A 16,103-nucleotide genomic window follows, 5' to 3' on the forward strand; every position below is an offset into this window, starting at 1 on the left:
GGAAAAAGGTTGGTAGATAAGACGTCTGAGAGATTTTGCTTTGGTACATAGACGTTCAGACTTAATCTGGACATCTATGGGAGGTTGGTGGTTTGCTGGGTAACTTACGTTCAACGACGCCAACGACGCGCTCGCTTCGAGCACACTACTACCCGAACGTCCGGAGCGCCCGCTTCTCAACGTCGCCATTTGTCGGCGGGAAGATGAGGTTTCGTATTTGGCTTGGCAGCTTGGCTATTGTCGGGCATAAGATGTGTATTCGAGCGTAGCAATACTACTATTCTCACGGCAAAACTCGAAGTGCTGTTAAAATTTCCATTCCAACCTAATATTTGTGGCAAATTTACTGAAGTGACACGCCATCTGTCAAACGGTGTAACACGCTACTTGTCAGGTGTCGTGTTTCGCCGATGACGACTACGACGCGGAACGCAGGAACGGGCGCCAAAGAGCTGCGCTCTAAAACGCGCTATTTAAAAAACGTCATCTGCGCGCAGACGAGAGCATCGCGACGCAGCCGCCGATTCAGAGGCAGAATACACGTTTTCGATCCAATAATAGCCAGGCCAAATAAGAAACCTCGTCTCCCGGCATTCCTCTGCTCGCCGTGGATGAAGTACTGTCGTATAGACGGTGGCGCCAGCTTTCCCTCTAGGCAATATTGAGAAACTTTATGAAGTCCACAATACACTACAAATCCCTCTCCCATACTTATCCTATGCCAGCTGAGGGCACTATAATCCAGCAACTTCCCATCCTCATCTGCCCATCTAAATCTCTGCCACGCTCCAGACGAATTTCTCTTCGAAATCGGTCAATCGGCCTTACGGTCAATCGGTTATTTCTTTTCCGTATTATACACACCCTGCCGAAGCCGCCGCGGTGGCTCAGTGGATATGGCGCTGGGCTGCTGACTCGAAAGGCGCGGGTTCGATCCCAGCCGCGGCGGTCGAATTTCGGTGGAGGCGAAACTATAGATGCCCATGTACTGTGCGATATCAGGGCACGTTGAAGAACCCCAGGTGGTCGAAATTTCCGGAGCCCTTCACTACGGCGTCCCTCATAGCCTGAGTCGCCTTGGGATGTTAAACCCCTATGAACCATAAACAAAACGATATCTAGTTCAACTCGTTTGTTCACCAACCACCTATGCTCTTCTATTCTTTCCATACCTTGATTTAACTTCATGCCTCTCCGTTATCCTAAAAGTTTCTGCCCCATACAGCGGAGTACAGTGAAAACAGCAGGCTGTTACTTATGACCTCAAAATTCTCTACCAAGCTTACTCTACTGTATAACAGCTCGTGTTGTATCTTGTCTCCCACTTTCGTCCTCGTTTTTGGCGCTAACTACATCATGAATAAGATTCAACTCGCCCAGCTTTCCACCTCATTACTGTACACCGCCCTTATTCTCCTAGCCATTTCACTCTTATGATGCGTATCTGCCTGCGCTAGATGTGCAACTGTACCTTTACCACTTCCAATACCTCGCTGGCCACCGTAAACTGTTGCTCCCTTTCTACACTGCCGAATATTAGTTTTCTTATTACTAATTCGTGCCCACACGCAACGCTGAGCAGAGGCCGAAACTTAATTCCGTCCGCAGGAAACCGCCCAGCTGTCCTAACGGCGCTCGAGAAAGATCCTAGACAGCCTCCACAGGCGGAGAACGCGATCAACAGCTCGCCGGTTTCGCACCACATTTTCCCGCCCCAATCGCGATAAAAGAGCTAGCTTGGGAAGCAACTGCGAACTTTGTATCAGCATGTTAGGCCCCGAGCGGGCTGATGCGAAAACCAAAACCCGAAGCCTTCGTCAACGGAGAAAGTTCAAAAGTGCACGGCTCGTAACTCACCGCCGCAAGAACCACACGAGCCATCACAGGAACCGCAGGCGCGCCCTCTAAGCTTGGTCGACAGCAAGTACAATAATAAAGTCTCTTGCGCGCAGCTTCCGTTGAATAAGAACGATGTATATTAAGAAAGTAACATTAATCACCCCCGGGGTCAAGGCGAGATGAAAACGAGAGGGAATCGGTGCGAGGGTGAGGGGAACCGGGGCAACAACAGATATCGCGCCTCGACGTTCGGGGGCCAAGGCAGTTCAAAGCCTCTGGCGTGTAAGTAAGAAAAATAAATGAATAAATCAGTAAAGACACTTGTAAAGAAGCGAGCGGTTGCGATGCGCAGCGACGCCAGGCGCCATCGCTCGACACTCGGGGTTCGCGGAAAGTAACACGCTACCATGTAAATAAACTGCTCTTCTCTCCTCCCGAGTTTTGTTCTCTCGTTTTTTGCTTTTTTTCGTTTTCGGCCCTCCAGCTCCCGCGCTTCCTCTGCGAGGAAGCAGGGATGATTTAGCGTCCAAGGCTCGTACAACGCTTACACACGCTACTCCGGCAAGGGCCGAGAACCCGGGCAGCGGCGTGGCGGGCGCGGTTCCGTTCAGTGGAGCGAAAAGCTTAACCAATGGCGTGAACGCGAAGGAACCGCCGCGTCACTCTGCTACTATGCGAGGCCTGTCTCGCGTGACCGTAAACCGCTGGAGAGATACGCAACCGACAAGATTCTGACCAGCTTGTTTCGATTGGGGAGGAGCCACCATACCGGAAAAAAAAAAAAAAAGTCGCTGCGACGGATTCTGGGAGTACACATACGCCCAAAGACGCCGAACAAGCACCAGTATTTTCGGAAGCCCCGTCCTTTAGGTAGCTTTTGCAATACAGCAGTTAATTCAGCTAGAAAATTTCTTTGCAATCCAGCGCCATCGACTGAGTTATAACACAAACGCACTACCAGGTGCTTGCTGCGCATGCGCTGTGGAGAGGTAGGTAGCGCGTGTTACTGCGCAACAGTTGCTCTCCTATATCTGCGCTATGCAAAAAACGTCCCATTACATCTGCGGCTCATCGGCCGAAAGTAGTAGATTTAACACGAACACACAGCCGCACACACGCCCTTCATTCCACCACGCTGAACAGAACAAGCTGCAACGCGAGTCCAGAGAAGAAGCAGAGACTTGCTCCTCGGTAGAAGAGGCCAGCGTGTTCATACTTCCCTCTTGCATCCGCCGGCGCCGAAGCGGAGAGATCGTGCGTGACGAACGAGCCCATCTTTCCACGGAACGTCACGTCCGTGACAAGTGGCCCGCTCACCGAGTGAACCCGAACATCGCGTCTCGAGCGCCTTTGTTCTACGCTCCTTGCTTACGCCAGCGACCTCTGCTGCAGAGTACAGCGGATGCTACCATCCGCTCGCCCATCTTTTTTAGCAACACTGGCGTCCGCGCGTTGCCATCCCTTGGTTGTTGCTATGCTGTCTAAGCCCATCGTTCACGTTAAATAACTGCAAAAACTTTTTCGTGGGCAGGCTGCACAGCCACCCCGCGCCGACTCTCGAATTCTAGGCATGCAGCTGCACTGTGGAGAACTAGGTGCTACAATAATGCATTCTGTAACTCTACAAAACTAACAGAATGTGCCTACCAATAGGTTTCTATTTGCTATTGGTGATAAAAATGTCTATTACATTAAGCTAAGAAAGTTAAAGGTGCACTGAAGAGGAATCTGAACTCGTCTTTTTGCCGCGGGAACTCGATCTACACGTTCCGAGCATTCTTAGAAACTTCGATTTAATTAGGAAGATCAGCCACACAGGGCAATAAATCGAATTCACGTCCGGCTCCCGCCTTTTTTTTTTTTTTTTTGAATTCTCCCTCGTACGGTGGGCGGAGGAGTCGACCAACGCGTGGAGTGCCTTGCAGCCAGCTCCGTGGAGGCTTTGCTTTCGCTTTAATTAGTTTTTTTACGTTTCCGTGAATAAATAGTTTCATTCGCAGATAATATAGCCGCAAAATAAGCCCGCAGAAATAAAAATACGCGGGGACTATTTGCTTCTACGGACTACTACGTATTACTCCGCCGATGGCAAGACCAGATTTTTGATACAGTGTACTGTATTTTTGAGCCTCTCCCGGGCGCGGCCATTTTGCACCGACTGGCGCGCCGAGGTGCGGCGTTTCGTTGGGGACTGCGGGGCTGCGGCAGTTCCGCGGCCGCGCCTGCATATAGCCGCGCTTCGGGCGCTAAAAAAACATTGTCGAGCATACTTCCGCTGCGTGGCTGTGTTGCAGGAAGTATTTACGTTATCAAAGCGATAACATTGACGCGTTTTAATGACATTTAGTTTGACATTCAAGTTAATTGTGCCGGCGCTTAGAACGCGCTCGTGCTTAATCGAATTCCGTCGGTGCTCCACCGCAAAGAAACTTTTTATTCAATATCAAGAATTAGGTGTGCGGCTAGTATGCAGTTCCAATTCCCATGCACTCTTATTCCTTCCTGCCGGCCATAAAGCCCTAAATCCCCCCCCCCCCCCCCCCCCCCCCTTCCACAAACGGCTTTCTTGTCGCCGCGCCAGTTTATCAACAAATTACCGCTGTGAGCTCAACTGAATCGCAGCGCCAACAGAAAACAAATTTTGTCATGGTTTATGCAACCTGGTGCATAAAAACGTACTTCCGCTTAATTTATAAAAGCTTGAATAGATATGAGCAGCTAATCCAGCTTTCACTAATTCTGAGGTCCGAAGTCGCGTTATTTTATTCAGGAGCTCTCGCCGCGTGTGAGAGCATTGCGTAGGCGTTTGGCTAAGTGTGGAAAATGTAATGAAATCGCGCATATTTTCCTATGAATAATGTAGATACCGCACCGCTGCGGTGGCTCAGTGGTTACGGCTCTCTGCTCTGGTCCAAAAGACGCGGGTTCGATCCCGGCCGCGGCGGCCGAATTTCGAAGTAAGCGAAATTCTAGAGACCCGTGTACTGTGCGATGTCAGTGCACGTTAAAGAAACCCAGGTGGTCGAAATTTCCGGAGCCCTTCACTACGGCGTCCTTCATAGCCTGAGTCGCTTTGGGACGTAAAACCTTAATAAACCAAACCAAGCTAAGGTAGATACCAACAGCAGAAAGATACTATATAGATAAACCTTTCCCCAGATACCTCTAACATGCGTGCGGAAAAAGCAGCTGAAATCGGTAGCGGTCGTGCTTACAATCCTCTGCATGAAATGTGTTTAATGGGAACAAGAGCAAGCTCAGCGCAAGGGTGCCGAACACGTACATGGTGATCGAAAACACGCGCTCCGTCGGGACAACCTTCAGTCTGCAGCTCGCCTATCCAGTTACTACTCCACTGAGTCAAATCAATAGATCTACATTCTGATGCATAAAATTATCATAGATGATATCGCACGTAAAAGGCGACGACAAACGACACGACAGCGCAGAAATCTGCTTAGAAGTGCCGGTTTCCAGTCCGTACACTACTTGGTCGACTACACTCGGATGTCACGTTAACGAGTAACTGCGCACAAGATAACCGCAGCACTGTCTGGAAGAGGGCAAATGTGAGTAGTGACGCACAGCACACACCCTCATACGTTAGCTGATGGAGCACAAAACGGCAGAAGCGAACACGTAAACATGCGTTCTATGCACGGCGCCGGCGCGACCCGCAGTCCCTCGGGCCGCGCGCGCCGACAGATGGCGACTGGCGTCGAGAGTAGGCGCGCGTCCGCAGCCTGCGTGCGAGGGTAAAAAAATCTGGTCTTGGGACTGGGTGAAAGGCACTGCCCGCGTTGGTCGACTCCGCCCACCGAACGAGGGAGAATTAAAAAAAAAAAGGCGGGAGCCGGAAGTTAATTCGATTTAATTAGGAAAATCAGCCACACAGGGCAATAGATCGAAGTTTCTAAGAATGCTCGGAACGTGCAGATTGAGTTCCCGCGGCAAGAAGACGAGTTCAGATTCCTCTTCAGTGCACCTTTAAGTCCCAGTGAGAAGCAAGACACCAAGTTCACAGAACCTGGTTAAAACTTTTGTGGGAACTTGAATTAGGAATGCCACGGTGCACAAAGGAAAATTAACTGTGCCTCCAAGCTTGTATTCATTGTGTTATTTCTGTATGGGTCCACTAAAACTGTTTGTGCTCCAAGTGTGCTCAGTCACCAAGTCAGTACACACTTTGAAGAAACATGGCACCCCGCCCTCAAACCAGGACCAGAAGAAAGAAAGACAAGTCGCATGTGCTGTCCGCAGACACAAAAATACCCTGCCACTAGTTCATCAAAATTAAAAAAAAAATGCTCCAATTAGTGTGCTACCAAAAATCCAACTCAAACTTGTCTGACCAGCAACTTTCATTTTAATTCAGCTGCTAATCATAAATATAGGTTCTTCTCTGCACTTCTTTTTTTCCCCCTTGATCCCTTTCCTCATGGCATGGCTCAAGTGTTTGCCAGAAGTGAGACAGCTACTCTGCCCTTATTTTCCTCATAACCTCTTGTCACTTTTTACAGCTCACATCAGCATAAACATGTTCTGTGCTACAGGTGTCTCCTATGTACCGAAGCTCAAAGAAGCTCGAAGCCAAGTATATCACTGCTAATTCTTTTGATCACATCTTCTGCACAGATTTTTAATAGTTCTCAGACCTAGTATGGGGACATCTTCATGTACATTATTCAAGCTTTTACATGAATTCCGCTCCAATGTACTAAAAGTGTAAAATGAAACGCGAACAGCGAAATTAGAACAACTTCGCCAAGGAAGGCTGAATTCTTGATATGTACTTTGATGGCACAAAGAGCACTGCACACAAGTGCTGAATCTGCCTTTCCACCCACAGCTTCCACCCTCGCCGTTCGATGGCGTTCTACGTCACACCAGCGGTAACTCGGGACGTTCCACGTCCGCCGCTTACGGACGTGGGTGGCGCTGATGAACACTCTCAAGGTTAGGTTATTTGTAAACATAAATACCCCCGAAAGCAGAAGGTTTGACAGCCGTCGCCGTAGCTCGGAGGTAGAGCACCGGACGCGTAATTCGGAGGTCGTGGGTTCGGATCCCACCGGCGGCATGTGGTTGTTTTTTCTTCTGCTTTTCTAATCAATTTGCTTTAAGCGACAACATATTCAGTAATATTCTTACTTGATCAACACCACAAAAAAAATAAATTAAAAAAATCCCCTGTGCTCCTTGGTTTCTGTGGCTGCATTTCTTTCGATGCTGACAGTACATAGCTCTCTTCTAGGGGTGTACCAAGGGTTAATTCGAAATTCCTTAAACACATACAGGTAAATTCATCTGGGATTCTAAATGCAAAAAGAATAAAGAGAACCCACTGCTACAAAAGTGCACTGTGCCACAAGACTCATTTATTATCATTATCATTGATCAATATATTACACACCACGAAATAAAAAGCAGAACTTGCTTTTTAGTCACGGGGCCGCCTGTGAGCTCTCACCAAAAAAGGTCAAGCCACAGGAAAGCCGCCATGTTAGTGAGGACAAGCAGTCTTATGCTAGTCACCACAATGTCCCTACATAAAAGGATCCTAAAAACACTTCTATTGGCTCGAAGTGTTCCGCATCCGCAACACCACAGGCACAGAGGTGCACGGCAGGATGCCCTTCTCGGTGATCACCATGTCCACAAACTGGGGCGCTGTGACGTCGTACATGAGGTTCAGAAAGCTCAGAGACTGCAAGTCCTTAAAGCCATCAGCCTTAATGTGTGGTGGTAGACTGGACACAAGCTGAGATGTTGGCCCTGCAAAAAGAAACAGAATCAGTACATGAACCTAATTTTTTCCCCTAGAAGCTTGCCCTTCAGTTACTGCTGAGTACATACAAAGCACATAACTATTTAGCTGCCAATGCCTCATTGCAACCCTATCAGGGAGGCTGATGTTTGTTCTGCTCAAAAAGGTGCATTTTTTTTTTAATTGCGAAAGCAATACTACTTGCACTTTCACGCCGTTGCCGTGCCGCGGCCGGTGACCACCATTGACCTTCATTTCACCTTGATTGCATTAGATTGGATTACATTAGATTGGATTAGATTAGATTACATTAGATTGCATTGGATTGGATAGGAGTGGATTGGAATAGATTATATTAGATTACATTACATTACAGTGGAGTGGATTGGAATAGATTGGATTGGATTGGTTTGGATTGTATTGGATTATATAACCGATGCATCACCACAAGTCTAACCACAAGCACGACCACCAGCTACACTGCCAGCTGTACCATGGCGTATGTATGGATATTGCTTTCGCAATTACCGGGCTTAACCAAGCTAAGCCACAGCGAATTTTATTCCGAGGAAATTGGATTCAAAAACCGAACACATTTTTTTCCACCATTCAACTCAAACTCATGACGTCATTAATGAAAAGGACTATGTGATCACCATTCAGAAGTTAATAGCAGTTTGAATTAGCCTCAGGTGTTTGCTAGCAAAAAAATGTGTTGGTGTAATTGCAGTTTGCTTGTGAAAACGGCTAGAGGTGGCGATACCTGTACCTAAATTTTTGGAGTGCAGCTTTTAGAAGCCCGTTCATGGGTTGAGCCACGTCACCGCCATCAGTGTAACAGAGACAAACCACAAATAAACAAATAAACACTGCCGCTACTGGGATTCGAACCCACGGCACCGCGAACAGATCAGCTTTGCTGGCCACTGCATGAGGGCGCTAGGCTATCACCGCAGTTGATCACGCCTCACGTTAAACTGCAACACGCTCTCACGCTGTGCGTTGCATACCGTTGTCTTCTTCTACTAATACTGCTATCGAATTAATATACACATTCTCGTGTGCTTTGCATTGAACATTGTCATCTTCATCAACTAATACTACTATCGAACTAATATCGTCGTCAGACGTGCCGACGACACAGCAAAGAAAAAAATAAGCCTACAGAGCTTGAGACAGACAGAGCTGTGCTCAAATTTCGAAATAGGGAGAATCCTAACCATCCTTAGAATTTTTCTGGCTTTTCCAAGGCAATAAAAGCTCTCTCCTTACGATCAGAATGTGAGAATCTATCGATGCAGGCCAACTTCAGTTCATCTTTAGTATCCCAAAGGGACATTCACTTGTCCGTGGGTGCTTAAGTGGCAAGACTGTGAACGAAGCAGCTACATAGTAACATATTAACATATTACCTCTACCCACAGACTCATTAATGTGTAAAACTGGTGCGCCGACTAAAAATGAACAACAGGCATCAAAATGCACATGCTAACCGCAAAAACAACTCTAAAAGAAGTGGCAAAGAGCAGTGTGCACATCAAAGAAATCAAAGCACGTCCTAGCACAATAATTGTTAGTTCAGCAGCAACTGTTCGGGAAAATGAAATAAAAAATTCACCTGTGCGTGTGGTAACATCTTACAGCAGTCTACCAGGTGTCCCGGCTAAATGTAGTCGAGCTTTTTAAAAGAGTGCCCCAGCCCCGCGAAACCACTTGGCCTAGTCTGCAATATGTTTTGCATTCTTCAAAGTTAACTAATTAGAAAGACTAATTGGATAACTTTGTAATCATTGGCTTGAGAAACAAAGTGCCAAGAGAGAAGTTGTAGATCGTCTTGAAAAGCAGCTAGCTGCGCTGTTTCCATCAAGGTGCAATTTGTGTAGCTTTATTTACTGGCCTTCAATGAAAGCTATAATGTGACCAGCTACTGGCTCACATCTCTGCCCCAGTGCGCACGCAAAGCCTCATCGGGGAGAGCACTCCAGAAAAAAAAAAAAAAGGATTTTGTTCTCTGAGACACATCTTGGAACACTGAAGTGGCACCTTTGTCAAGTGAAAGCATTTTCTCATTGTGCAAGTTATGGTTTAAGGCCACTAACAAGCTACATTGCATAAATGGTAGCTTGGTGCAAAGAATTCAGTCAGCTGTTTTTCAAGACAGTCTAGGTGGTGGCTCAGTGGTTATGACACTAAGCTGCTGACCCAAAAGACGCAGGTTCGATCCCGGTTGCTGTGGTCAAATTTTGATGGAGGCGAAATTCTATAGGCCCGTGTACTGTGCGATGTCAGTGCACGTTAAAGAACCTCAGGTGGCTGAAATTTCTGGAGCCCTTCACTACGGCGTCCCTCATAGCCTGAGTCGCTTTGGGATGTTAAACCCCAATAAACCATAAGCAACTTCTGTACTGACACTTTGTTCCTGAAGAGAAAAATTAATTAAATTTAGCTCATTAGTAAAGTTTGGAGAACAAAACTACTCCTGACTAGGCAAGGCAACTAACTCTCAAGAGATCTCAATTGGTTTCACGGGTTTAAGACACTCCATGCTTTTTAAAAGCTTGGTTACATTTACCTGGGACAGCTGCTTTATGCGTTCACACAAACATTCGTCTCCAAGCACAGCAGGGTAGCTGCACACATTGAGTCACAGCCAGGTATCTCATCAGCACTGATGGCCCTGAACAGATAGCCCTTTCCTCAAACTAACAGATGGTATACCATCTTTCTGAACAGACGATCTCTGTCCTAGATTTGGTTCATTGGTTTATTGGGGTTTAATGTCCCAAAGAAATTCAGGCCATGAGGGACGCCGTAGTGAAAAGCTCCGGAAATTTCGACCACCTGGGGTTCTTTAACGTGCACTGACATCGCACAGTACACGGGCCTCTAGAATTTCGCCTTCAGTGAAATTCAGCCGCCGCGGCCGGGATCGAACCCGCGTCTTTCGGGTCAGCAGCCGTGCGCCGTAACCACTGATCTCTGCCCTAGGATGCAAGCAGAACTGACATAATTCTCCTGCAATCAGAATGTCCAAAATGCAAGTGTTACAAGCCCTACCCCATGTGCTATGAGACGCCAGTTTACACTGAAAATCCCCAGATCACCCAACATTATCTGGAGCCCTCCATAATGCCTACTGTTTCTTTCTCCCTGCCCCTTCCTGCACAGCTCCACATCAAGGGAGACAGTTACTGCTTTCCTCGTAACCAAGTACTGTACACACTGGTGCAAGGGGCCCAGCTTTTTTTTTTTTTAAGGCTTCTGAAGACCACCACTTGCACAAAAGAGAAATTTTTCCATACAATTTTTCCAACTAGAGTGGGACCCAGGTTATGCACATCCGTTTTGCGCAACAGCACATATTAGAAGACGAATCAGCAAATGCCTGGTGGATCGTATGAAGAGATAACATGTTGAAAATCTGGAGGGAATGATGAACATTAGGAATGATCCATTATAAAACAGGCTGGCAGAGATTACTTAATTTATTTGTAGACATAACATCATCCCAATGTACTCTGAATAAGGTTTAAGGCAGAGACACGCACATACAGCAATGCAATTTGGCGCCTTGCGCAAAAGATTCGTGACCGTCAGTGCGAGGCAGATCTTGTGCCGCTGCTTTTCCGCCCACTTCACTGCTGAAAGTTCTTCAGAAAAAACTGTACCTTCATTTTTATGTAATGCCATGTTATTGCGTTGCTGGTAGGTGCCACGGGATCTGCCATTGCTCTCAGCCAATTTTTTTTTCTACAATTTTCGGATGCCATGTTGGGGAAGCAGCCTTTACACAAGTGTATATAGTATTACTGTACTTATTATTTCAGGTACTTTCTTCTTTTTTGACAAGTCCTCGAACTTAATCTAGAACTGCTATCATGATAAAACATGGTAGAAAAGATATAAAAAATATAACAAATATTCTCTGTCTGTGCATAAAATCAATTAATTCATTCATTTCAACACCGAGAATTAAATAACCAATGCTTTTCACTGGACTGAAAGGCAGCAACTACAAATGGCAGTAAATAGGAGGGGTAGAGCCTATTTCTCTTTTTGTGACAGGAACCTCCCAAATGTGCGGAAAACTTGCCCAGATCCAAAACCTCTCACCGAAATTGCACAAGAAAAACCCTCGCTGCTCACAGAGGCTTTCAATGCCACCAGGTTACACTCACCCAGTTCGTTGAGAGCAAAGGAGTCGGTAATGACTCTCTCAGAAAACTTGTATGTCTCGCAGCACACCAGCACGGGCACGTTCCTCGACTTGGCAACGAGTGCTATCTGAGAGGTACCAATGTGGCCCATCACATAGCCATTAGCCAGGAGACTACTGGCTCCAAGTACAACCTTCGTCACCTGAAAAAAAGTAAAGTGTTCTACTAAAAACAACAGTGCAGCTTTATCGGATGAGGTTAGAGCTGCGAGTTTCTGTTCTTGGACCGCTACTCTCTTTAAAATATATAAATGACTTGCCACATAACATTTCTTCTAACATTCATCTTTACGCTGATGACTGTCTCTTATACGAAATAATTAATGTCCCTAATGATCATCGTCATCTCCAAGAGTCATTTGCTATGTTTTGTAGTTGGTGTAGCAAATGGCAAATGAGAATTAATTTCGACAACCATCCTCATGTCTTTTTGTAACAAGTCTTCCGTTTCCCTTTTAAGTTACTCTTTCAATGGTCGTGCGGTAGACAGGGTTTTTCAGTATAAATATCTTGATGTCATATTCACGCATAACATGTCTTGGTCTAATAACCTTGATTAGGTATGTAATAAAGCACCCAAAAAAACTAGTAAGCAAACAAGAGAAGGGGAATGAGGGGCTCGTTATAAATATGAGAGAAGCCAACAGCCACAGAAACCAAGGGGCAGAGGGGATTTTCAATTTATTTATTTTGTGCTGTTGTTCGATTTTAGAATATTACTGAATATGTTGTCGCTCAAAGCTAATTTATTAGAAAAGCAGAAGAAAAAACAACCACATGCCGCCGGTGGGATCCGAACCCACGACCTCCGAATTACGCGTCCGGTGCTCTACCGCTGAGCTACGGTGACGGCTGTCAAATCTTCTGCTTTCGGGGGTATTTATGTTTACAAATAACCTAACCTTGAGAGTGTTCATCAGCGCCACCCACGTTCTTAAGCAGCGGACGTAGCACGTCCTGAGTTACTGCTGATGTGACGTAGAACGTCAACGAGGTCGTGGGTTCGGATCCCACCGGCGGCATGTGGTTGTTTTTCTTCTGCTTTTCTAATAAATTAGCTTTGAGCGACAACATATTCAGTAATATTCGAAAATCGAACAACAGCACAAAATAAATAAATTAAAAATCCCCTCTGCCCCTTGGTTTCTGTGGCTGCTGGCTTCTCATATTTATAACGAGCCCCTCATTCCCCTTCCCTTGTTTGCTTAATTGCTTAGCGAGGGCCTCGGTTCTGGCAGCCTTGACGCCATAGGAAGCATAAGAGGGTTCTCACGCAGCTTCCACCCTCTCCGTTCGATGACGTTCTACGTCACATCAGCGGTAACTCAGGACGTGCTACGTCCGCCGCTTAAGAACGTGGGTGGCGCCGGTGAACACTCCCAAGGTTCGGTTATTTGTAAACATAAAATACCCCCGAAAGCAGAAGGTTTGACAGCCGTCGCCGTAGCTCAGCGGTAGAGCACTGGACGCGTAATTCGGAGGTCGTGGGTTCGGATCCCACCGGCGGCATGTGGTTGTTTTTTCTTCTGCTTTTCTAATTAAGGCCGCGTCGCGGTAAAAGCTTGTCCTCCCTGCTTGGAGGGAGCCTAACCGACTCTGCAGGCTTTCTAAATAAAAGTTGTTCTCTCTCTCTCTCTCTTTTCTAATAAATTAGCTTTGAGCGACAACATATTCAGTAATATTCTAAAATCGAACAACAGCACAAAATAAATAAATTAAAAATCCCCTCTGCCCTTTCTGTGGCTGTTGGCTTCTCTAAAAAAAAAAAAACTAGGTTATCTACGACGCATGCTACCCAATTCATCAAAAGACACAAAGGTACAGTTGTATGGAACTCTAATCCGCCCTGTTCTTGATTACGCAGCTGTAGTGCGGAACTCATACAAGCAGTTTGAAATTAACATGTTAGAAGCAGTCCAAAAAAAAGCTGTCAATTTTATATGTCATCGTTATGATCACGATTTCTCACCCTTTTCTACACTTCTTTAATTGAATTTAACCATGCTCTCCACCCGTCACCACACTGAATCACTAAAACTGTTACATTGTATCGTCAATTCATTTCATTATCATTTTATTCCAACATCAACATTACAGATGCTGATGGCCGTGAACAAAAAGCCTCTAACTGGGCTTGACGGGGTTCACAGCCCTTAAAACATGGCATTGGTAACAAAAATAGAGTACAAACACAATGCATCAGACATGGGAGGATCTGCTAACTCGGTAAGGCTGTCAGATAAACCCTCCATTAACTTTTCACCATTATCATCTACAAGAAGTCATCACGAGCTAAATTTGATACCGTATTTTGCGCATGCTAATTTGTTCAAATTCAGTTTTTTTCCCGTTCAATAGAAGCCTGGAATTCTCTGCCTGGGTCCATTCGTTCATGTCCATTTCAAAGTTTTGTAACTGCCACTGAAGAAGCATAATAGCTGAATATTTCTACCCTGTCGTTAACAGTTCCTTTCTTGTTTGATATTTCTTTTGTGAATTGAACTTTATTGTAGTGCTCACTTCGTACATTTTGCTGTATCTTGTTACCTTGTTGCGTATTTTGCATTTTGTGTTTTTCCCACTCCTGCCATAGTGCATATAATTGCACTGCAGTATGTATAAATCAATAAATAAATAAATAAATAAGGTTCTGGCAAATTAACCATTCTGGAACAAACGTTGCAACAGGCAAAAAGACGATATGGGGCTGCCTCTGTATGGCCAACGAAAGAAACAAGTATACAATAGTCACCTCTTGATCATGAAAACACACACACACGCACGCACACACACGCACGCACGCACGCACGCACACACACACACACACTCTCTCTCTCTCCTGCACACTACCAAAATCATTGATGGAAAGCCGATAAACACGTGAAAAATTACCACAAAAATGAAAAAGCTATTTAAAAAATAAGCTTCCAGTTGCATGCACAACACCCATCCACAAATCTTTCCTTGCCTCTTATTTACAGCTTTCATCAAAATCCATTCTGGCTACTCTCCAAATTAATGAAGTCCTTCAGCTTCTTGTACCAGTAAATAGAGCTGGTCAAGGAATGCAGAAAGCTCTACCTCGACCACCTTAAAGTTTCAATTTTTTGACAATATTTTTGAAAAGTAATGAAGCATGCAGATGCCATATAAATCATAGCAAATCATTATAGCATTGCAAATTACTGACTTGTGTGCTCTATTTTCAATGCATGTGCATTAAAGATTAGAACTGCTAACAAAGGTAAGGTAAACTCGCAGCACAATTACGAGTGTGTAACACAAATGTTTAAGCGTTAGCTGTTGTGCAAGAGATGCTAGACGCTTTCACTTCCAATCTCGAGCTCGCTGAATCACTTAGGGGCCTGAAGGTCCTACAACATCCATGGCATTTCAGTGTATAAATGATTAAATTACTATGCTCCTCTGTGATGCTCAAGCGCTTGCTGGCTTTCCAAGCACACACTGGGACAGCTGGGAGTGCAGTAGTGAGATGAACAAGCCACCACTGCTGGCAATCCCGTCATGAGCACACAGCATCTTTGTTACTCCATCATAACGTCTGCTGCACGAGCACCTCCGCCAGGGCTCCCACCAAAGATAAACATGCTGTGATGTCATCAGTGCGCTGCCAAGGTCTGCGCCATGGACATCGACAACGAAAGCACGAAACTGAGGTACCGGCTAAGAAAAGCTAACGTTTTTGTAAAAGCAGAGAGGAGGAAAGTACCGTATTTTCCGGTGTATAAGACGCGGCTTTTTTTCCAAAATCTTGCTGGTGCATCTTATACAAGGGTGCGTCTTATATGCAAATTTTTAGTCTTTTTTTTGCGAGTTGACAGATTACTCAGGTTCATGCTCAAGATTTTTTCACCGAAAAAATATCACTACCAATAACGCGGTTGTAACACGGTTAATACTTCAATACCGGGACTGCCGTGCGCAACTTTTTTACGTAATCTTTATCATGAAATGGCGGGGATGACGACTTCCGGGATCACAAACGCGCGGCCGTTTCGGAGGCCCCAAGCAAAAGTAATGAGAAACTCCAAAAGAGGGCGACAATTGTGCTTCTCGCCATTTTCAAGACAAGCCAAGACAAGCAGGCGTTTTTTTTTAGTCACCTCTTTGCAACTTTGCTCAGTGTACGTAGTACGTGTTTCAGCCGAGCTGCCTCCAAAAATGGGTGAACCTTTTGATAGCGCATCTGAAGATGAAGACTTCGAAGGTTTCAAGTAGAAATAAAATGTTGTTATGGACATATGGGGATCTCTTTCGTTT

The 16,103-nt window shown here is 45.6% G+C and overlaps 1 protein-coding gene across 2 annotated transcripts in view; it reads right to left on the bottom strand.

Moving 5' to 3' along the window:
- Positions 1–7,195: 7,195 nt before the first annotated feature.
- eIF2Bdelta (eukaryotic translation initiation factor 2B subunit delta) overlaps positions 7,196–16,103 on the bottom strand; it is a 37,798-nt gene continuing 28,890 nt past the window's right edge. For both annotated transcript variants that reach the window (XM_089570299.1, XM_089570300.1), the window contains exons 13-14: positions 11,785–11,965; positions 7,196–7,614 (exon numbers count right to left, since the gene is read on the bottom strand). In XM_089570299.1, coding sequence (XP_089426425.1) covers positions 7,412–7,614; positions 11,785–11,965 — 384 coding nt within the window. In that variant the 3' untranslated portion in view covers positions 7,196–7,411. The remainder of the gene's footprint in view (positions 7,615–11,784; positions 11,966–16,103) is intronic.

Source organism: Amblyomma mixtum, chromosome 2 (assembly GCF_055824585.1).
Source record: "Amblyomma mixtum isolate Tamu chromosome 2, ASM5582458v1, whole genome shotgun sequence".
NCBI classification, from domain to species: domain Eukaryota; kingdom Metazoa; phylum Arthropoda; class Arachnida; order Ixodida; family Ixodidae; genus Amblyomma; species Amblyomma mixtum.